Source organism: Gopherus flavomarginatus, chromosome 9 (assembly GCF_025201925.1).
Source record: "Gopherus flavomarginatus isolate rGopFla2 chromosome 9, rGopFla2.mat.asm, whole genome shotgun sequence".
Taxonomy (NCBI): Eukaryota; Metazoa; Chordata; order Testudines; family Testudinidae; genus Gopherus; species Gopherus flavomarginatus.
In genome coordinates, this window is record NC_066625.1 from 31,685,681 (window position 1) to 31,709,744 (window position 24,064).

General features: G+C 43.0%; 1 protein-coding gene across 4 annotated transcripts in view; it reads right to left on the minus strand.

Moving 5' to 3' along the window:
* KATNIP (katanin interacting protein) overlaps positions 1-24,064 on the minus strand; it is a 181,651-nt gene that overhangs the window by 49,619 nt on the left and 107,968 nt on the right. For all 4 annotated transcript variants that reach the window (XM_050968053.1, XM_050968055.1, XM_050968056.1 and 1 more), the window contains exons 15-17: positions 12,723-13,454; positions 11,255-11,463; positions 6,596-6,671 (exon numbers count right to left, since the gene is read on the minus strand). In XM_050968053.1, coding sequence (XP_050824010.1) covers positions 6,596-6,671; positions 11,255-11,463; positions 12,723-13,454 — 1,017 coding nt within the window. The remainder of the gene's footprint in view (positions 1-6,595; positions 6,672-11,254; positions 11,464-12,722; positions 13,455-24,064) is intronic.

The window sequence follows — 24,064 nt, forward strand, 5'->3', positions numbered from 1 at the left end:
AGGTTATTTTACCTCTGTATTTGGCACTGTGCTATCGCTGCTGGAATACTGTGTCCAGTTCTGGCATGCTCAGTTCAAGAAGGATGTTGATAAATTGGACAGGGTTCCAAAAAGAGCTATGAGAATGATCAAAGAATTAGAAAAAATGCCTTATAGTGATAGACTCAAACTCGATCTATTTAGCTTAACAAAGAGAAGGTGACTTGATTATAGTCCAAGAACCTACACATGGAACAAATATTTAACAATAGACTCTTCAATCTAGCAGAGAAAGGTCCAACATGAGCTACTGGCTGTTGAAGTTGAAGCTGGACCAATTTAGACTGGAAACAAGGCATCCATTTTTAACAGTGAGAGTAACTAACCATTGGAACCATTTACCAACTTTTGTAGTGGATTCTCTACCACTGACAATTTTAAAATCAAGAGAATTTCAGGAGGGGAAGGGAATCTTTTTTGAGATCTGTACTGAACTAATCCCAGAGCTGCAGTGACAGCTTACCATACAGGTTGGCCCATGCCTGTGGAGACATGGGTCACCATTGCCATCTGGAAGCTGGCCATCCCCAAATGCTATTGATCCTCCCCCAACCAGTTTGACATGGGGGAGATTTACTACTGGGGCCACTGTCACCCAGGTATGTGTTGCCATGGAAAAGGTACACTGGGCTACACAGCTTGGTAATGCTCAGGGGGTCATTAATAGCTTTGCACACTTGGGGTTCCCAAACTGTATTGGGGCAATTGATGGACTCAGGTGTCTATTATTTCGCAACCCTCTCTTCCTCCACATACACACCAGGATGAAGAATTTATAAATAGAAAGGAATTTATTAACAGAAAGGTTTATTTCTCCATGGTACTCCAGGAGCTGGTTGACTGCCACGGCAGGTTAACAGATATAAGAGCAGGGTGGCCTGGAAGGGTCCATGATGCTAGGGTCTTTTGGAACTCAGCTTTTTTTACCTTAATGAATAATGGACAGTTTGCCCCCACCCCACCCCCGGATCACTATGGACATTAATGATGGGGAGGTTGCTCCAGTTATCCTGGGAGACTTGGCTTATCCTCTGCTTCCCTGGTTAATGAAGCTGTTCACAGGATGCTTCAACAGAAGGAACAGTTCAATTATTGCCCCGCTAGTTCCAGAATGGCAGTGGATTAAGCATCTGGGCTTTTGAAAAAGAGGTGCTGCTGCTTCTGGAATAGGTAGAAAGCAGCAGAAAACAAGTTCCAACCATTATAGCAGCATGTTGGATTTTGCACAATATTTGTGAGAGTAAGGGAGAAAACCTTAACGATGGGTGGGAGATGGAGACGCAGAGACTCACTCAGCAGTATGAGCAGTCAACAAGGCATCTTACAGAAACAGTTGAGGCACTATTATCAGAGATGCCTACTGCTGTTATTTTGAGTCTCAGGGCCAGAAAATGTGCTGTGAATTATTTCAGGTTTAAGGATTTTCTATGTTAAATGATTTGATGACTCACTATGCATGAATTTTAATGGCTTTTATTATGTAACCACAATCAGCTATGTAACAAACTAAATAAAGCTCTAACTGAAGCAGAAGCAATAATGAAACAATTTTTATTATTAATACATTAAACAACAATTATTAACTAACAACCAGAAAGAAACCTTTAATTAAAACAATAGTGATGTAAAAATGGAAAGTGCAAAACTGCAGTATAAAACAAAACAAGGGGGAGGGTGGCTTAAAGTCATAGGGATGTATACATCTAGCCTCTGTTTCTTCTTGTTCGAGGGCCTTCTGGTGTTGAGTGGCAAGGCTCAAAGTTACCAGGGGCGCTGGAAGGCTCAAAAAAGCCTTGTTCCCATGTGCAAATGTTCTCAGTGCCCAGATCTGCCTCTGGCAAGGGAATGGCCACTGGGAGGACTGCACAGGGGGAGGGGCTACAGTTGGGAGGAGTTGATGCTATTCCCAGTGTCTCTTATTATCTAGGGGCTGCAGAACATGGCTGAGTCCTGCTGTATGACACTTGCAGCACCTGCTGCCCAACATCAACATGCGTTGCAGCAGAGCATTTAGGCTTTACATTCCCTCCAGAAGCTGGCTCTGCATCTCCCATTCTTTGTCAATACTGTCTTTGGCCACAGCACCGCTCTTCCTGGAAACTGTCATGCTGTCCTGGACCACACTCACTCTGGATCCCATGAGCTGTCTGTAGAGTTCCCTCTCTTTTTCCCTCTTCATTTTCAAGTAATGCCTCCATCTCTCCACTATTCTGGTTTTACTTTAGGATTTTGATGAAGTCCATAACAGTTTTGACCTGAGTCTTCCATTTTCTCCCCTGCAGGTTAGCAAGCAGCTCAGCTGTAGATAAAGATCCCATCCTTGAAGATCTGGCCACTGCAGGTGCTATGGCTGTGGGAGTAAGAAAAAAACAAAAGCCGTTATTGTTCCTATTCCATACAGATTACAATAGCATTTTTATATGTATTTCTGATTTTACCTCACTGAGAGTCTACCCAGGTTGGGGAACCTCAGATATGGGGAGTGGTTTGTCCATGAGGAGGGTTGGCTGCACTGGGATTTTTGTCTGTTCAGTATATACTATTTGGCTTTGCTGTTGTGCCTTGGAGGCTGGGAGCTGGGAATTAAGTTCCTGGTCTGGCTTTGCAGGTTTGGTGTGCCTTACAGGAGTTTATATGGTGTTGGAGGCTTGCCGGGGGGAACCCAGTGGTGAGATGAACAGTAATTCCCTCTACATCCCCTTTAGGCTATCCTGACTCTCTGTGACATTGCACTGAGGCAGGTGACTAGAAGGCAGAGAATGGCCTTACTCAAAAAGGCAAAGAGCAGACCAGTGAGATATGTTGTGAAGTTATTCCCTAAGGAATGGCCAACCTGAGCCTGAGAAAGAGCCAGAATTTAAACAAGTATCAGAGGGGTAGCCGTGTTAGTCTGAATTTAAACAATGCACTATGCCAAAGAGCCACAGTAACACGTCAGCAGCGTCCCATCAGCTCCTCCCCGTGCATCCCACCCACTGGCAGCCTCTCAGCACCTCCCGATCAGCTGTTTCGTGGTGCACAGGCGGTTTGGGGGTGGGGAGGAGAAGTGAGGGCACTGCAGGCTCAGGGGAGGGGGTGGAGTGGGGCAGGGCCTGTGGCAGAGCCAGGATTTGAGCAGTGAGCACCCCCTGGCACACTGGAAAGTTGGCGCCTGTAGCTCCAGCCCTGGAATTGGTGCCTATACAAGGAACTGCATATTAACTTCTGAAGAGCCGCATGTGGCTCCAGAGCCACAGTTGGTCACATCTGCCCAAGACGGTTCCCCAGGAAATGCTGCAGAAATGGAAGAGAGTTGCGAGCTATTCTGGGGGCAATGACCGTGCAGATATCCCCCAAAATATCTAGATGAATATCAAGCAATTGCATCCTCTGTGGTGTGGGACTAAAAATGGTTGATAGTCAGGACTTTAGTATGAAACAGAGGTTGTGACAGACATGTCAATCTCTTACAATATCCTTAAAAAACCTTATTGAATTAAGTTTAAGTATCTTTGGGGTCCATTCTGTTAAATGCAAAGATTAAGTATTATTGTGGGCTGGAATTGTATGTCACCTCTTTAGAGAGGAGATGGAATGAGAGGCCTGCGTGTTCAAAGAACTATATTGAAAATTTGCCAGACAAAAATGGACTTTTGGGGCAATATGCGTTAAGTGGATTTCCTGGGGAATAGCTGGAGGGAGGTTAAGGCAAATTCACCACCTCTAGTTATGCAAAAAACCTTGACTTTTGACGCTACACCCTGAGGAGAGCTCTTTGTCTACTGATTATCTATTGCCAGAGAGTGGTGATCAAAGGTCTGAGCTGTATTAAAAAACAGATGAACTCCCCCGCTTGTTGTTCTGGTTCTGAAACTGAGACAGTTATGAACTTGTAACTACTGGGAAAATCTAGTTGTGGGTTTTCAGGACTTACAGCTACTAGAGCCTGATGCTGGAGTTCGGGTGACCCCCAGTAAGCTTTTAAGCATGGGTTGTGTGCGCTTTTATTGTTTTACTATGTTTTCTCTTTAATGCTTTCATTTCAAGAATAAATGTGCTTGCTTAGAAAGAGCTGTGTGGTATTTGGTAACTGAGGGTAATTACACTTTTCACAGCCTTTGGAGAGAAAGCAAAGTACAGATGTTGGTCTGTTTAGACAGTCTGGATTGCTGGGGGTATCACAGTGTAGGCAGGGAACTGTGCAGCCTGAAAAAGATCTGATCTGGGAAGAGTGAGATGTGGCTCTCTGCCAAAGAGAGGTGATGGCTTGGGGCCAGAAACCTTTAAGCAGGTGCCCTCAATGAACCATGGAGGGGGAATACAGGTGCAGTTACACTGGAACTGACAGAGGCCAATTTCCCAGTTGGAACAGCAGCCATTTTGAAAATGTATATAAGGGCGGAAGGTAGTGGACAGCATGGGTTGAAGAAGGGATGGATGCAGGTGGGGGCTGAAGACTCAGCAAGGCTCCTAGCTCACATTCACCTACAATGGCTGCAACCATGGGGCACCTGTAATGGAAGCTAGTACAGCAGTAAGCACAATAACAACAATAATAATAAATTGTAAAGCTAGACACTTACATGGTGAGGTTCTCTCCGCAGGATCTCCCTCTTCAGTCCTGGCCAGGTTTGCTGGCTGGGAATTGGGCTTAGTCATTATGTGGCAGCAATCAGAGTTTCCTTCTTCTAGGCTGGCATCTTCTAGGCTGTAGTCCCAAAGAGAACCTAACTCTCAGGGAACCTAGAGAACCTAAGCTCGTCAATGGCCTCCTCAAGGTCCTCCTCTGAAGAGCCTCCCTGGTTTGGGAGGTTGTGTAATAGCGCAGAATCCTGTCCAGATCCTCAAAAAGTGGACAGGACACCTATTTACTCCTGGACCATTTTCTGTCATCCCAGTATGAATAGAGGTTCTCCTGAGCTGTTTGCTTTTTATCCTGCACTGGTCAGCATTCTGCTTGTGGCCTGCTGTGGTCATCAGTTAGCAATGTCCACAAAAAGGTCTTTATTGCAGTGATTGGCCACAAGAGCTTCCTGCACTGAGGCTTCTCCTTAGATGGTGATGAGGTCCAGTGTCTCGGCACAGTTCTAACAGGCCGTATGAGGCAAGTTGTGGAGTTTCTGGAGTAATATTTCAGCAATGTGAGAGAATATAATCCAACAGCAAATTGGCAAAATCTGTCCCTGTGTCAGTTTTAAAATGGGAGAGAGGGCATCCTGGCTACTTGACACCAGAGGAGGGGAGGGCACAGAGGAACACAGACAGGTCGGTAACAGTTGACCACAAAGCAGTGTGAGATAGCTGCCGCAGGACTGCCGAAGTTGCGTGCAGCAGTATTGTATACATACAGACAGGTGGCTTTTCACATTCCACAGGCTCATAGGTTTACTAAACAAGTATCAATAATATCTAGATGCAGCAGGCAAAATTCCAGTGAATCAGGTGGGATAAATCCACCATAGTAACTGTAAAAATATTTCTCATTTCATAAATAATAATAAATCCCACAAGTAGCTGCCTTTCACCAAATCTGAAGAAACACTAATACTCATGATACTCTGTATAACAAACAGTAGGGCAGCCAAACTGTGCAGTCCAGCTACATATAACCTGCTACTAATAATTACACAACGCTGAGCTCATGCTATGCACATTAGTCATACCCTAAGTATGGCGATCTCTGCAGAGCTTACACAGATGCTAATCAATAGTAGTTTCAACTGGCCAGCTCAAGAGTCTTGTCTCCTGAAGAAGATTGTGATGGGGCAAGGGCAGTCCCTGAAGATGTTAACTCCAGTTTCATTTTCCTCTCCCTTTGTACAAGTGCTCACAGGGAGAGTTACAGAAGGTCTGCTGGGGTGGTAAAGGAAGGAGAATGCCTGTGCGAAGGCAGGGATCTTTATCAAGGTATTACTGATTCAGTCCTAGCTGTGGAGGTATTTTGTTGTTTGTGTTGCTTATTATAACACTTTGCCATTAAAGATTTGCTCCTACCGATTACTGCTGTTCTATTTCTACTAAGACTGGGTCTATATTACAGAGTTCTGCCAGCATAGCTGTGTTAGTCAAGGGTGTGATGAGGTGTGAGCCCTGAATAACACAGCTGAAAGCCCGGTGCAGATGCAGTTAGCTGGCAAAACAGCACTTTCAGCAGCATAACTTATTTCATTCTTGGGGGGGGTGAGGGGAGTGCTTTGCTGGTACAGTAGACTGGTATTCTTATACCACTAAAGCACTCCTAGTGTAGACCTGGCCAGAGACATCCCACCAGTTTACACAGAAACTGACAGGGGCAGAGCTAATTCAAATCAGCCTTCATTCAGGGACTGGTCAATCCCTTTGTGCCATTTTGCTGAGTATTACAGAAAATTGGGTTAAATTCCAAACAAAGCTTCAGCCTATGCACACTTAATTACTCTTCTTTACTTCATTCCAACATTCATCAGGAGTTTGTACACAACTGTGCTGGAGAAAAATCTCACATAATAATGTTTGCAGATGTTATGGGTGTAAGAATGTGGTATGTAATATGTTAGTTTGTATATTACAAGAAAAAATGGCAAAACACAGTACTTACATTGTCCAGTGTATACCCCGAGTACCTTGGGTGTAAGTTCAGAAAGATGGTCTGACACCATCACTTGCTCCTGAACCTAAAAAGGAAACCAAGAAATGCGGTGGATATTCATATGTTGTATATAGTATATTGTTGATACAGTATTATTGATGTGCAAAGAACTATGTGCACAAGAAAAAGGACAAGCCCTGGACCTAGAGTGCTCACAATCTTAATTTGACAGATAAAATAATGAGACATGACAACAGGCTGGGGCAGGGGGAAGGACAATCTGTAAGAATAGAAGAAAAAAAAAACAACACCTAGAGGAAAGGTTTCAGAGTAGCAGCCGTGTTAGTCTGTATCCGCAAAAAGAACAGGAGTACTTGTGGCATCTTAGAGACTAACAAAACTATTTCAGCATAAGCTTTCGCGGGCTACAGCTCACTTCTTCAGATGCATAGAATGGAACATACATAGAGGAAAGGATAAACTATAATTTACAAAGAAATGTTATCACTTATGGTGCACTTATTTCACATGACACTAGTGTATTATAAATGAACAAAAGATTCTCATTCTGGTGAACTGCAATTTGGTCTCATTCTGATGAATTTGCCAGAATGTAAGTCCATTAATCCAAATACACAAATTCTATTCCATACTAGCTGTGTGGATTTACTGTTTCCATATTGTGACAGAATATAACCCCGTGATCACACCCTACAGACTATTGTAATAATGTGTGTACAATGTATGTCTTGTGAGGTATTATTCAAAAACTCATAATTTGCTGATAAATAATATCATGGTAAATGCACACGGACACACTATATGTAATAAGTTGTATTTTTCTCAATGACCTGGAAGAAACATAAAATCATCACTGATAAAGTTTGCAGATGACCCAAAATTTGGGAGAGTGGTAAATAATGAAGAAGACAGGTCACTGATACCAAGTAATCCAGATTGCTCTGTAAACTGGGTGCAAGCAAATAATATGCATTTTAATATGGCTAAATATAGCTGTATACACCTAGGAACAAATAATGTAGGCCATACTTACAGGATGGGGAACTCTATCCTGAGAAGCAGTGACTGTGTAAAAGATTTAGTGGATAATTAGCTGGACAGGAACTCCCAGTGGGATGCTGTGGCCAAAAGGACCAATGCAATACTTGAATGCATAAACAGGGGAATCTTGAGCAGGAGTAGAAAGGTTATTTTACTTCTGTATTTGACATTGGTGTGATCACTGCTAGAACACTGTGTCCAGTTCTGGTGCCCATGAGTCCAGGAGGATGTTGATAAATTGGAGATGATTCAGAGAAGAGCCACAAGAATTATTAAAGGATTAGAAGACCTGCCTTATAGTGATAGACTCGAAGAGGTCAATCTATTTAGTTTAACAAAGAGAAGGTTAAGGGTTGACTTGACTACTGTCTATAAATACCTACCTGGGGAACAAATATTTAATAACGGGCTCTTCAGTCTTGCAGACGAAGGTATAATACACTCCAGGGGCTGGAAGTTGAAGCTAGACAAATTCAGACTGGAAATAAGGCTTAAAATTTTAACAGTGAGAGTAATTAACCATTGGAACAACTTATCAAGGGTCACGGTGGATTCTCCATCCCTGACAATTTTTAAAGCAGAACTGAATGTTTTTCTAAAAGATCTGCTCTAGGCATTATTGTGCGGCAGTTATCTGGCCTATGTTATGCAGGAGGTCAGAACAGATGATCACAATGGTCCCTTCTGGCCCTGGAATCTATGAGTCTATTATACTGGAGTGGAGAGTAGTGCTTATAAAATTTGGGGATGACATCGGACTGGTGGGGAGTTGCAAGGACTTTGGAGGACAGGATTAAAATTAAAAATGATCTTGAGAAATGAGAGAATTGGTCTGAAATGAACAAGATGATATTCAGTAAAAACAAATGCAAATTACTACACTTAGGAAGGAAAAATCAAAGGCACAACTTCAAAATGGTGAATAACTGGCTAGGTGGTAGCACTACTGAAAAGGATCAGGGGATTATAATGGATCACAAACTGAACATTAGTGAACAATGTTATGCAGCAGTGAAAAAGGCTAATCTGGGATGTATTAACAAGAGTGTTTTATGTAAGACACAGGAGGTAATTGTTCCATTCTCCTTGGTGATGGTGAGGCCTCAGCTGGAGTACTGTGTCCAACTCTGGGCACCATACTTTAGGAAAGATAAATGGCAGAAAGTCCAGAGAATAGCCACAACAATTATAAAAGGTTTAGAAAGCTGGACATATGAGGAAAGGTTAGAAAACTGGGCATGTTTAGTCTTGAGAAAAGAAGGCTGAGAGGGGACCTGATAACAGTTCTCAAATATGTCAAGGGCTGTTATAATGAGGACAGCGATCAACTGTTCTCCACATCCACTGAAACTAGGACAAGAAGTCATGGGCTTACTCGGGAGAAGGGAGATTTAGGTTAGATCTAGGAAAAACTTTCTAACTATAAGGGTAGTTAAATGCTGGAATAGGCTTCCAAGGGAGGTTGTGGAATCCCCATCATTGGACGTTTTTAAGCACAGGTTGAACAAACATCTTTCAAGGACGGTCTAGGTTTACTTTGTCCTACCTCAGTACAGGGGCTGGACTTGATGACTTCTTGAGGTCTCTTCCAGTCCTACATTTCTATGATACTTTAATCATTCATGTGGTTCTTCTCTGAACTCTCTCCAAGTTGTTAACATCCTTCTTGGATTGTGGACACCAGAACTGGACACAATATTCCACTAGCAGTCACACCAGTGTCAAATACAGAGGTAATACAACTTCTCTTCTCCTACGTAATATTTCCTTGTTTATACATTAAAGGATCACATTAGCTGTTTTGGCCCTAGTATCGCATCAAGAGCTCATGTTCAGCTATTTATCTACTATGACCTCCAAGTCTTTTTCAGAATCACTGCTTCCCGCATCATATAAGTATGGTCTGCATTCTTTGTTCCTAGATGTATGATCTTACATATTTGGCTGTATTAACATTCACATTGTTTGCTTACGCCCAGATAACCAAGCGATCCAGATCAGTCTGTATCAGTGAACTGTTTTCTTCATTACTTACCACCCATCCAAACTTTGTGTCATCTACAAACTTTATCAGTTATGATTTTATGTTTTCTTCCATATCATTGATAAAAATATTAAATACCATAGGGCCAAGAACCAATCCCCAGAGGACCAACTAGAAACGCGCGCTAGATGATGATTCCCCTAGTGCATTCTGAGACCTATCTGTTAGCCAGTTTTCAGTCTATTTACTGTGTTGATTTTATATCTTTATAGTTTTTCAATCAAAATATTGTGTGTTACCAAAGCCAATGCTGTACATAAGTATATTACATCTACACTATTACCTTTATCAACCAAACTTGTAATCTCATAAAAAAGATATGAAATTAGTTTTACAAGATCTATTTTCTATTAACACATGAGGATTAGCATTAACTATATTACCCTCCTCTAATTCTTTATTAATCTAGTCCTGTATCAGCCATTCCATTGTTTTCTCTAAGTGTCAAGCTGACAGGCCCACAATTACTTGGGTCACCTGTTTATCCTTTTTAATATTGGCACAACATTAATTTTCTTCCAGTCCTTTGGAGTTTCCCCAATGTTCCATGACTTACTGAACTTTAAGGGGATGAAAGTCACAAGAGAGTCTTTTATACCATGACAGATGAGCAAGTGCTCCCTGACAGATTATATTGCTCTGCTTAGTTCCCTGGCTCATAAGGTAAGTTGCCTAGCTGCCACAATTTGGATCTGTAGAGAAAATTTTCACAAAGAACTTTTGAATAAGTTTTAGTTCAGGGTTTACTTTTATAGCTGACTTAAGCCCAGTGTCACAAGTGGGATGTGAATGGTTCAGGCCTATCAGTCAGAACAGGAGTTGGAAGCCAGGTCCGGATACCAGGTGATCAGAGTCTGAGATAGGCCAGAGGGCAAAAAGAGAGTCAGATGTCAGCAGGGTCAAGTGGAGACCAGATTAGGCAGTAGGAGCAGGTAATGCAGGGGATGCCATCCAAAGCAGGGAAACCCATTTGCAGAGATGAATTCCTGTTCCTCTGCTTGGTTCAAATAGAAGCAGTGAACCAAACAGGATTCCTGGAGTTCCACCCATCAGAGCCCAGGACTTGAGTCCTCTGTCAGAGGTGAACTTTTAGTTCTGATCACTTTAAAACAGGTCACTGGGTGGCGGGTTGGAACATACTGGTGCCTAAGAGCTCTGTGGACTGGCGTTTGAGACCTGCAGCCCTGACACTCAGAAAAGTACAAGTTGTGGATTAAAAACACAGATAAACTTCAAAGCAGTATACATATGCAGCTGGGTCTAAACCAAAAGAAATAGTGTCTTATCTCTTTCCACATAATTAAAGAGGAAGTTTGTGTATAATGTCACTATAGCCTTCATTAAATGCTCATGAATAAATCAGAAAAGACAAAAATTGGAATACAATATTCATTTTGAAAACAAATTTCTCCCAGTAATATGATTGGTGATAAAATCCTCAGAACAGACTGACAGCCATATCAGTCCCAGCTTCAGTCTCTGATATCAGTTATTGCCACTGGAACTATTCAATGGAAATAGAAGATAGTTTCCTTAGAAATCCTCATTAATATGTGTCCTACCTGCTTATCATCTGTTCTTAAGCCTGCTTGTGTAAAAGGTCTCTCATCTCCCTCCCCATCAGCAGTTCTTGGTCTCTTTAGCTCTTCCTCATATCTCAGTGAGCACACATTTTCAATTTCTCCATCATAAGTCTCATCATAGCAGAATATGGCCTCTAGAATATCATCATCAGTAGTGAACAATATAGTATCCCCAAAGTGCTCTGGAGCTGAAAAGCACAATAAGACATTAGGAATTAAAAACACAACGTGAAAGCACCGCAAACCAAGGGCTTCAGTACACTACAATATGGAACTATGTTTTAACGTGTTGAGTAATATGATTAACTAATATGATTGTAAATTGTAAGATAGACAAGGGACAATTTATTCCTTGTCTATGCTACAGTTTAGAGTCATGTTACAGTAGAACCTCAGAGTTACGGACACCTCGGGAATGGAGGTTGTTTGTAACTCTGAAATGTTCCATAACTTTGAACAAGACATTATGGACTTTAGCCACAAGGGGTTGGGGCTGCAGCTGCAGGGTTGGGGCGGTCAGGGCTTCTGACCTTTGGGGTGCCAGGGCTCCGGGCAGGGGCCTCAGGGCTTCTGCCCCATGGGAGCAACGGGGCTCAAGGCTTTAGACATGAGAGGGGGGAATGCTGGGGTTTGGGGCAGAAGCCCCACAGTTCTGATCCTGGTTTCAGCCCCGCTGCAGGCATCGGGGCTTGGGGCTCCCCACTACTCTCCTACCCATTTCAGCCGGGGGGCCCACTGGGACTCGGGGGTTTAGCTACTGGGGGAGTGCTGGAGCTGAAACCGGTCCTCTCCTTGTAGCCAAAGTCCTGAGCTCTGATGCACCCATGAGGCTGAAGCCCCAAGCTCTCCCCCACCTGGAGCCCTGATCCCCTGCTTGTGGCTGCAGTCCCAACCCCCCATGGCTGAAGCCCTGAGCTCCAGGGCTAAATCCCCAAGGCAGTACAGTATTTGTGTTTTTTTGTTTCCGTTGTTGCCTGATTGATTAATTCCGGTTCCACATGGTCTCCGGTTGACCGGTAAGTCTGTAACTCTGGTGTTTGTATCTTTGAGGTTCTACTGTAGTTAACATGTTAAAACACAATTTTTTATTGTAGTGTAAGTGAGTCCAGAGATTCTAGATGATTTTTAAACACACCTAAAATATAAATCTGTAAAAAAAGATCTCATACTCATAAAAACAAGGACAATACAAATAAAGCCCAAGACTGTAAGCTGTCTGGGGATGAGACAATCTTTTGTTTTTTATGTCTGTTCCCTGTCCTGGCTGGGGACTCTAGGAGCTATAAATATAAAAAAATCTCTTTACAGAGAATACATCTACATTTGAGTTGGGAAGTTTGATTCCCAGCTCATGCAGAGTTACCCATGCTAACTCCAGCTAGCATGCTAAAAACAGCAGTGTAGCCAGGTGTCGTTTTCACAAAGAAAATGAGGGATCATACTATACCTCCAGACAATGTTCCTGAAGCCTTTGCAATTTCTCCTTTAAAGATGCATTGCTCATCTAATAGCATTGTAATATCCTTCACACCTCGGAAGGAGTGTATTCGGGATTTATTATAATTCCAAATCCTAATCATAGCTACTTGACAGGGATTCACAAAGTCAATATAGATACGGTGAGGCTTCCCAGGAGTAAAGGGTGCTAGCCAAAGGTGCATGTCATCCTGTGTCCGATTTACCCCATCAGTTAGATTGGTTATTACTCTTGGATCTTTGCCATAGGCTGGTAAAATATTTATATCAGGTGGCTCAGCTTTTATCTTTGAAATCTGAACAGGCTCTCCTTTGGAACTAAAAATTTCAATTCCATTAAGACCAACATAGTGTCTGTCTCCCCATGTTGATTTAATGTCTATTATTAAGTGCTGTCCATATGGCAAAACAGGGATTTTAAACTCATTTCCATCATCTGTCTCCATGTAATTTTCTTCTTGTCTTTTTGGTAGCACTTGTGTTCCTTCTTTCCTCACAAGCTGATGTTCTCCATGGCGGCTGATTTTCTGCTGATGGAGAAACTCATCAAAGATATCCCCTTGAAAATCCATGTTGGAGATTCGCCCACGGTGAGAATAATTGAACTTTAGAAGGGAGTTCCATGACTCCTGCAGAGTGTGTTCTTGTTCACTATGCCACCTAGCTCTGAAGTTTTTTAGGTCATTGACACAAAGGACTTCATCTGAAAATAAAATCCAAGAAAAGTCTTTATATATGTAGACATGACGAGAAACTAATTCCCACAATGTAGACTATCAAACGTAGACCATTGTGTTGGTTATGTTGGGCTCTCTTGCTGTAGCATTCTGTTCTAATGCTGCTATTACATTGCTTCTCTCATCACACCCAATGTTAAAATCTCTGACTCCCTTTCCCATCTTAGTGTTAAAATAATTATGTCAGTAAAGGTTAATGTTGAGACACAAACCAACAAAGGAAGGAACACAAATTTTAAGGCTGCCTGAGCATCATAAGCTGAGCACTGTTATGGAAATACAAGCCAATTACAGGATCATCGTGAAAATTTTAAGTGAAAGAGCTTGGTCCAAAGGCCTCTGAAATCATGGGAGGCTTTTGATTGTAGTATACAAGAGACTGTAGTGACACAGATGTGCAAGTATACTGGTGCAGCTTTGTACAAAGGTACAGATTAGGGCTGTCCATCGCAGTTAATTCATGCAATTAACTCAAAAATATTAATCACGATTTAAAAAATTAATTGCGATTAATCACACTGATAAACAATAGAATACCAATTGCAATTTATTAAATATTTTGGACGCTTTTCTACATTTTCAAATACATTGATTTCAATTACAACACAAAATACAAAGCGTACAGTGCTCACTTTATATTATTTTTATTACAAATATTTGCTCTGTAAAAATGATAAAGTGTTTTTCAGTTCACTTCATACAAGTATCATAATGCAATATCTTTTTCATAAAAATGAAACTTACAAATGTAGATTTTTTTTTGTTACATAATTGCACTCAAAAAAACCAAAACAATGTAAAACTTTAGAGCCTACAAGTCCACTCAGTCCTACTTCTTGTTCAGCCAATTGCTAAGACAAACAAGTCTGTTTACATTGACAGGAAATAATGCTGCCTGCTTCTTATTTACAATGTCACCTGAAAGTGAGAATAGGTATTTACATGGCACTTTTGTAGCCAGCATTGCAAGGAATTAACGTGCCAGATAATCTAAAAATTTGTATGCCCCTTCATGCTTTGTCCACCATTCCAGAGAACATGTTTCCATGCTGATGATGCTCACTTAAAAAAACATGTTAATTAAATTTGTGACTGCACTCCTTGGGGGGAATTATATGTCTCCTGCTCTGTTTTACCTGCATTCTGCCATATATTCTTGGTTACAGAGTCCTGGGGGGAGTTTTTTTCTGCACGTGAATGCAAGTTTAGGCCTATAGCCAGTACAGTGGTAGAGCACACACAATCTGATGCGAGGGAATACAATTCTCAGGCAAGGGATAATGGGGGTTGTGTGTTCTAGTGGAGCAGGAATTGGACCAGGAATTGGAAGACCTGAGGTCTATTTCCAGGACTGCCAACAATTTCTTGTGCGACCCGGGGAAGTCACTTCCCCTCTGTTTTTCCTCCCACCCTTTGTCTGTCTTGTCTACTCAGATTGTAAGCTCTGCAAGACAGGTGCTGTCTCTCACTATGTATTTCTGCAGTGACTAGTACAATGGGATCCTAATGATGGCTGGGTCTCTAGGAACTATTGTAATACAAGTAATAATATTAAAGGAGAAGAGGGTCTCCTATTGTTTCCCTCCTCTTTCCTTTGTGTGTCTCATTTCTATGCACACTGTAAGTCGCTCTGGTCAGAGACCAGCTTTCTGACATACCTGTAAAGCACCAGACAAGTATAGCACTATACAATTAATAATAAATGAAGCTCCCAGCCAAAAACTCCATTAAGCTGAAGTTAAGATTGTAAATATTAATAACTTCAGAGAAAAAAAATAATAAAGTTTTTTATTTAAATAAAAAAAGGAACTTGAAATCCTTGAAATTCAAAGTTAAGGTTACCCACAAAAAGCCCCACAGAATAATGGATGACAAGGTTACTTACTAGTCACTATGCTTGTGAGAACACTAGCAGAGCTAGATTTAGAGGTCAGACTCTTCCAGAAAGCACTGGTCACTGCAGCTATGTCAGTTTTTCCAACTCCAAATGTTCAAAAATCATGAGTTCTGTCTCCAAAATCAGATTTTTTTAAAAATAATAAAATATCAGGTTCTGTTTATTTGCCTTAGGTTTTTGAGTCTTTAAGGGTCATATCTGTAAGATTTTCTCTACAACTATGAAGTCTTACATTTTACAGAAAATGAAAGTTGACCTACAGTAACTCCTTGCTTAACGTTGTAGTTATGTTCTCGAAAAATGTGATTTTAAGTGAAACGATGTTAAGCGAATCCAATTTCCCCATATGATTTAATGTAAATGGGGGTGGGGGTTAGGTTCCAGGGAATTTTTTTTCACCAGACAAAAGACTCTACACACACACACACACACACACACACACACACACACACACACACACACACACACACACACACACACACACACACACACACACACACACAAAACAGTTTAGTACTATACACAGCAATGATGATTGTGAAGCTTGGTTGAAGTGGTGAAGTCAGAAGGTGGGATATTTCCCAGGGAATGCCTTACTGCTAAATGATGAACTAGCAATCAGCTGAGCCCTTAAAGGTAAACACATTGTTGTTAATGTAGCCTCACACTCTACAAGGCAGCACAAATGGAGGAAGAGGAGACAGCATGGCAGACAGAGACAGACACACACACACCATGTGTGGGAGAGAGAGAGATATGTGCATTGCCCCTTTTAGCATGCTGATCCCACTCTAAGTACACTGCCTTTTTAAGAAGATTAGCAAGTTGAGACAGCAGCTGCTGCCAGCAAGCTCCCTCCATCCTGAGCCCTGTTGTGTACCCCATTCCCCACTCTATAGAGATGAGGTAAGCGGGGGGACAGGGAGACACCCTGACATTAGCCTCCCTCTTCTCGCCCCCTGCACAGCAAGTAGGAGGCTCCCAGGAGCAGAGGGCAAGAGCAGCACATGGAAGTGGGGAGAGGGACAGCTGAACTGCCGGCAATTGATAGCCTGCTGGGTGGCTGCTGCACAGGGAACTTAGAGGAGCGGGGAGCTGATGCGGGGGATGCTTTTAGTCCATCCTAGTTCCAAGCCCCCTCCAGTTAGCTCCAACGGGCTGGTCTTCCTGCAAGCAGAGGACAAAGCAGGCGGCTGCCAAACAACATTACAAGGGAGCATTGCGCAACTTTAAACGAGCATGTTCTCTAATTGATCAGCAACGTAAGAACGAAACAACGTTAACCAGGACAACTGTAAGTGAGGAGTTACTGTACTCACATAATCCTATGAGTCTAGGAGCTGGAGCTTTGAGAAAAAAAACCAAATAGAATGAAACTCTTCACAAAATCACAAACGTTGGCAGGAATGCTGGGCACATGCTTCTTTATGGCCCTGAATATTGGTTGTAAGGTTACATAGAGAGCCACAACACTGACTCCATCAAAGCTCCTGTCCACTTAATCAGAATCCATAACTGAGACCGTGAAGAAGTGGGGATGAAGGTTGGAGAGTGTGCAGTTATACTGATAATCTACTCAGAGACAGACCATTATTGTTCTTTCTCTTTTAATGATCATCAGTGTAACTCTTCTGCCGGGGTAGCTGGCAGCAATAAGGTCCAGGTTCAATATCCAGGGGTCCCTTTTAACAATACAGAACAGAACTGGCTCAAGCGTCCACCCAGTAGTCTGGGAAAACTTAACACCACCCCATGGCACCTCTAAGAGGCAATACTTCCCTATAACAAAATAACTTTTATTTAAAGGGTAAGGAAACCAAGCATTAGTTTGGGAAAACACCACAACCACATTCAACAGTATGTGACCATGGGCAACCTAACCCAACAGTGCTTTGGGCAGTGTCCTTTGCCCCAGCTTCCCACCTTGTGGTGGGAAAGTCAGGCCAACAAATGTGTCTTGAACACATCACTCCTCTCTCCCTCCGCTGCAACCCACTCACAGGTAGCTGTCCTTGGTTATCGAAGACCCAGAGTTCAGAGGTGTGTTCACAGGGTTCACCTCCCACACGTGGAGGATGTGGGGAGCATCGAGCAATGTCTCTGTGGTCACTGTGCTCCTCTGCAACTGGCTCTTTGCCACTACTTCTGCCTCTGCTGTTTTTCCCTGCTACTGCTGGTCGTGCGCTGCTGCTGTTGGACGCTCATTGCCACTTCTGCGATGCCATGTTCTGAGGTTCCACTGCTTAAGCCAGGTCTTCAGTTATTTCAGCTTTTAGTGATTTCTCTGGGTAACAGGGAAGCTCATTGCCAGTACAGCCTCTGCATTGTCTTTCACTTCACCACTGTACCTCTACCAGGTCTAAGACATAGACCTTCTTATCTGTGATTCAGCCCTGGTAAATCACTGAACAGAAATGATGTCTCTCAGCAGAGACGAATTAGCTCTGTCTTTAAACACTGGAGAAGGGAAGGTCAAGTGGTGTCTAGGACTCTTTAGGTAGGGTCCACACCATCAGGTAGAAGCACCTACCCCCCCTCTCCACTGGGATTTGGCATTCCTACTCCCTGCTTAAGTGCCACCCAGTCCCATGTCATGGTTCATTTCATAAGAGCGCCTACTAATTCCCCCACAGGTAGTAAGAGGTTTCTACATACTGTCTTTATATGCCCAGGCTCCATTTAAGGTTTAATCTTGTAGACCGCAGATCCCTGAGTGTTTCCACCACAAGAAACTGGGAAGTGGCACAGAGCGCAGGAGATGCCAGCTGGACAGCTGGTCCAGAAGGACTTTGAATACCTCAGAAGGGCAGGACCTTAGTAAGCTGGCCAGAGGGCCAAGCCACAAACAGGAAGCTGCAGCTCTAGGAGTGAAAGGAGCAGCAGAGTGAAACAGACGACGGGTAGAGACACCACCAGAGGAGAGCAGCGGCTGGCAAGAGCTAATCCCCAGAGCCACCAGGAAGAGGCAGCTCCTACAGTGAGTCGACCCTGTGAAACATACTGTAAGTGATGGTATCTATACAATTTCAGAGAGAATTAAAGGTGACAATTGATTAAGTCTAAATTGGGTGGACTTGTGACTCGGTTTCCCAATTTCTATCCCCAACAGCAATGATAGATTACTTTTTATGTTATTAAATGTTATAACATAAAACACCCAGGATATGGAATGTGGTCAACTTAGTATTACTGAAGGAACCACAATGTTCACATTTCCTGCCTTTTTGGTGCTTAATTTCTCAACAATGCTCCATTAACATTATTTTCCCATTTAATTTATGCATCATCAAAACAAAGATTTACGGCTATGGTAAAATACAATATAATCCAATGATACAAGCTTTACATGACCATATTGTGAACTGGTCCAATATTTTGTTCTCAGTGTAGGGACGTCATTTATTTTGTATGGTCACAGCCCCTTGGTTAAACTATATATTCTGTTTGCTTCATTACAAGTGGGTCTCGATTTCTTAAAATGATACAAAATCTGATTAAAGGATTTATATAGGATAAAATACATCCCAGAATTAAATGAATGGAATTTAGGCATATAAAACAAATAAAGGTTTAGGTCTACCAAATATAGAGCTGTATTATATAGCTCAGGGATTAGCCTGAATTGGATTCTCTCTTGCAAACATGTGCCAGCCACCTTTACCACCTCACAGAAAATGTACTTGTGTCCAGACAAATAAATGTGGTCAAAGAAATGAGGAAAAATTGAAAAAGGTGTTCCTCACCCCTTTTCTGTTGTTGATGATGTATGAAGGACTGAAGATGCAGTGGCACCCATAGGCGCAGGAAGTGGGGGTGCTGCAGCCTGCCTCCAGCTGTGGCCCCAGCCTCAGCCCCCTTACCTCTGTCTACTCCCGGAACCACGGCCCTACTCCTGGAACCCGGTCTACGGGGGTATGGACAGGAGTAAGGGGGGGCGAGGTAAAAAGTTTGGGGACCAGGGCCGCCCAGAGGATTCAGGGGGCCTGGGGCAAAGCAAATTCGGGGGCCCCTTCCATAAAAAAAATTGCAATACTATTCAATACTATATTCTCGTGGGGGGCCCTGCAGGGCCTGGGGCAAATTGCCCCACTTGCTTCCCCCGCACAGGCGGCCCTGGGAAAAATAAACCTTCCGCATCTTGGCACAAACCCAGTTTTGAGAAAACTTCTTTACAAGGTATCACTGGTTCTCAGCATCAGCTAGTACTAAAAGGCACTAAAGCTCATTAAAAGGGTTGGACAAATATTTTCCGTCAAAACTTCTTTTGGATCGAAAACTAGGGGTTTTTAAAAAGCAGAAAAAAAATCATGGACAATATCTGCTTTCCTTCAAAATTTGTTGTTTTTTTTTTTAATTGAAAAGCTGAAATTAGTCTGCCAAAACCTGAATATGGTTTGGGGTTTCAGAAGTGTGTGACCAAATATTTGCTGTTTGCTGTGTTTGATTGCTTAAAAAAACAATAAAAAAATTCTGCTTAAAAAAAATCCAAAACTTTTGAACCACCTCAGCTTGTGACCAAATGCCTGAGCCTATCCAGTCAGAGATTATTCCAGGTTTCTGATACTCTGCTGGCTTCCTTGACTCATATCTGTCTCCATAACTTTGCGTTCATTTAGCTTAGAACATAAGAACAGTCATACTGGGTCAAAACAAAGGTCCATCCAGCTCAGTATCCTGTCTACCACCAATGGCCAGTGCCAAGTGCCCCAGAGGGAGTGAACCTAACAGGTAATGATCAAGTGAGCTCTTTCCTGCCATCCATCTCCACTCTCTGACAGACAGAGGCTAGAGACACCATTCCTTATCCATCCTGGCTAATAGTCATTAATGGACTTAATCTCCAAGCATTTATCTGCTTCCTAGACACTGGCTTCATGGGGTTCATCACAAACTGGAGACGGTTACTGTGGGTTTGTCTTTAGTATAGCTTATGTATATACTTCACAAACTGAACATTTGAGCTTGTCCAAAATCTAGGATGAGCCTATGTTGTGAAAACTGAAATGCTCAAAATGCATGTGAATGGACACAGGGTGCTAAAATTAAATTAACCCAGAGGTTCTCAAACTGGGGGTCAGGACCTCTCAGGGGGGTCATGAGGTTATTACTGGGGGTTGTGAGCTGTCAGCCTCCACCTCAAACCCCGCTTTGCCTCCAGCATTTATAATAGTGTTAAATATATAAAAAACTGTTTTCAATTTATAAGGGGGGGAGAGTGTTTGCACTCAGAGGTTTGCTATGTGAAAGGGATCACTAGTACAAAAGTTTGAGAACCACTGAATTAACCCTTCTGAAGCCTCAGGGAATGCAGGGGAGGGAGGTCTCCCTTGGTAGGGTTGGGAAGGAGGTAGGTGGTGTTGGATATTGCTCTTCTCATGTGATCCCTCCCCCAGTGGCTAGTTTAAATGAAGCTACCTTCCCCTGACATGAATCTCCCTATGGCACTGAAATTAAATATAGACTATAATTTGGCATTTGAGAAGTGAAAGGGATGGTAGCCCTAATGGAAAAGCTAACAGTTTGGCTCTTCTGCAAGCCTCAAACTGCTGAATGAGCTTTAGGGTAGGGAAGACTGTGCCTCTCAAACAGCCTGGCTCTGCCCTCTATCCGAACCCCACCCACTTCCTGCCCCCCGACTTCCCGCCCCCCTCAGAATCCCTGACCCATCCTGCTCCTTGTCCCCTCACTGTCCCCCAGAGATCCCCCCAACCACCACCCCGGGACCCCACCCCTGCTCCCTATCCCCTGACTGCCCCGACCCCATCCACTGAGTCCTGACAAACCTCCAGAATGCCCACAATCCAACCCCCCAACTCCCTGTCTCCTGACCGCCTCCCCAACCTCTGCCCCCTCCACTCCCTGCCCCTTATCCAACCCCACCCCCGGCCCTGGCCTCTTACCCCCACCTCTGCCCCTCTCCCAGAGCCTCAGCGCATCCAGAAGCGTCCCTGAACAGCGCAGCAGCCCCATGCCTCCGGCGGGGCCTGAGCTCCTCCCCGCTCAGAGCCACGTGGTAAGGGGGTGGGGCTGTGAGCTTCAGTGGGGCCTGAGCTCTCTCCACTCGGCCTGAAGCTCACAGCCCCGCCCCCTTACCATGCGGCTCTGAGTGGGGCGGAGATCAGGGGCCCCGCCAGAGCCACATTGCACCACTATTCAGGGACATTCCTGGGTGCGCTGAGGCTCCGCGAGAGGGGAGAAGGCAGGGTCAGGCAGGGGAGGGAGCCTTGGCTGTTCTCGTGGGGGCCCCTGCTGAGCCCGGGGCTTGGGGCAAATTGCCCCACTTGCCCCCCACCCTGGGCAGCCCCGTTGGGGACCACTGCTTTATGTTTTGTTAGCTGTTCTGACTTTAAAAAGTGTTCCAGCGCCACTACTGGCATATTTTGACTCCTGAATTGTCCAGTTTGGCCGATGTACATAGCAGAGGGGCATTGCTGGCATATGGCAGAATATATTACATTGGTGGACGTGCAGATGAATGAACCGGTGATGGTGTGGCTGATCTGGTTAGGTCCTGTGATGGTGTCGCTGGTGTAAATATGTTGGCAGAGTTGGCATTGAGGTTTGTTGCATGGATTGGTTCCTGAGTTAGAGTTACTATGGTGCAGTGTGCAGTTACTGGTGAGAATATGCTTCAGACTGGCAGGTTGTCTGTGGGCGAGGACTGGCCTACCACCCAAGGTCTGTGAAAGTGAGGGATCATTGTCCAGTATGATCGGCCAAACTGGACAGTCCCTACGGAAAAGGATAAATGGACACAAATCAGATATTAGGAATGGCAATATAGAAAAACCTGTAGGAGAACATTTCAATCTCCCCAGACACACAATAGCAGATTTAAAGGTAGCCATCCTGCAGCAAAAAAACTTCAGGACCAGACTTCAAAGAGAAACTGTTGAGCTTCAGTTCATCTGCAAATTTGACACCATCAGCTCAGGATTAAACAAAGACTGTGAATGGCTAGCCAACTACAAAAGCAGTTTCTCCTCCCTTGGTTTTCACACCTCAACTGCTAGAAGAGGGCCTCATCCTCCATGATTGAACTAACTCGTGATCTCTAGCCTGATTCTTGCTTGCATATATATACCTGTCCCTGGAAATTTCCACTACATGCATCCGACAAAGTGGGTATTCACCCATGAAAGCTCATGCTCTAATACATCTTTTAGTTTATAAGGTGCCACAGGACTCTTTGCTGGTTTTACTAGAATATGTTATGATATAAAATGGAGATTTATACTTTGGGTATCAGATAAGGGTTTTGATCTAGTATTTGCACCTATTTAGTGTATTTTAGAGTACTTGTTTTTTCTAACAAATAAGGGATTATCCATCTCATCATTTAGAATGCATTTAGATGCAATAGCAGCTTTTCATAATCCTGTGGATGGTAAAATCAATTTTTTCTTGTTATATTGTCGAAAGATTTTTAAGGGTCAGTTGAATCTTTACCCACCAGTTCCTCCATGGGACTTAAACCACGTGTTAACATTTGAACTTTTATCAGCTTGATATTTATTTCATCTTTCCATTAAAACAGCCTTTATTATAGCAGTTACATCAGCTAAAAGAATTAGTGAATTTTATGCCTTGATGGCAGACCCTCCATTTACAATTTTTTATAAAGATAAACACCGATATTTTTTTTACCTGAAGTAATTTCTGATTTTCTTGTTAATCAATGTATTAACCTGCCAAAACTCTTTCCAAAACTTCACACTCTTAAGAGTGAATTAAAGTTACATTGTTTGGATGCAAAAAAAGTTCTGGCTTACCATTTAGACAAAACTAAAGTGTTCAGACCTCCCAACTGTTTATTTCCTATACAGATAACTTCAAGGGAAAAGTGGTTAAGAACATAAGAACAGCCATACTAGGTCAGACCAAAGGTCCATCTAGCCCACTATCATGTCTTCCAACAGTGGCCAATGCCAGGTGCCCCAAATAAGTAAAGCCAAGCACCTCACTGCTAGGGGACAACAGGCCAGCCAGAAACTGGTCCCCAGGCCCCAGCAAGATTTGAACTCATGACACCTGGTTTACAAGACCAGTGCTCTGGGTCAGACAGTTCAATGAAGTGAGTTATACGAATGTTTCACATTCTTCTTCTCCTACTACTAAAACACATTCTACCAAGGTAGTTTCTACTTCAGCAATATAGATCTATTTCAATAATTGAAATGCGTAAAGCAGCCACATGGAGCTCAGTACATACTTTTACTAAACAGTATGCGTTAGACATAGCTGGCATGTCCTTATTTACTTTCTCCACACCAGTCATGATTTTATAGACCTCTATTATATCCCGCCTTAGTCATCTCTTTTCTAAGCTGAAAGATCCCAGTCTTATTAATCGTTCCTCATATGGAAACCATTCCATATCCCTAATAATTTTTGTTGCCCTTTTCTGAACCTTTTCCGATTTCAATAAATCTTTTTGAGATGGAGGGACCACATCTGCACACAGTACTCAAGTTGTGGGTGTACCATGGATTTATATAGAGGCAATATAATATTTTCTGTCTTATTAGCTATCCCTTTCTTAATGATTCCCAACATTCTATTTGCTTTTTTGATTGCTGCTGCACATTGACAGGATATTTTCAAAGAACTATCCACGATGACTCCAAGATCTCTTTCTTGAGTGGTAACAGCTAATTTAGACCCCATCATTTTATATGT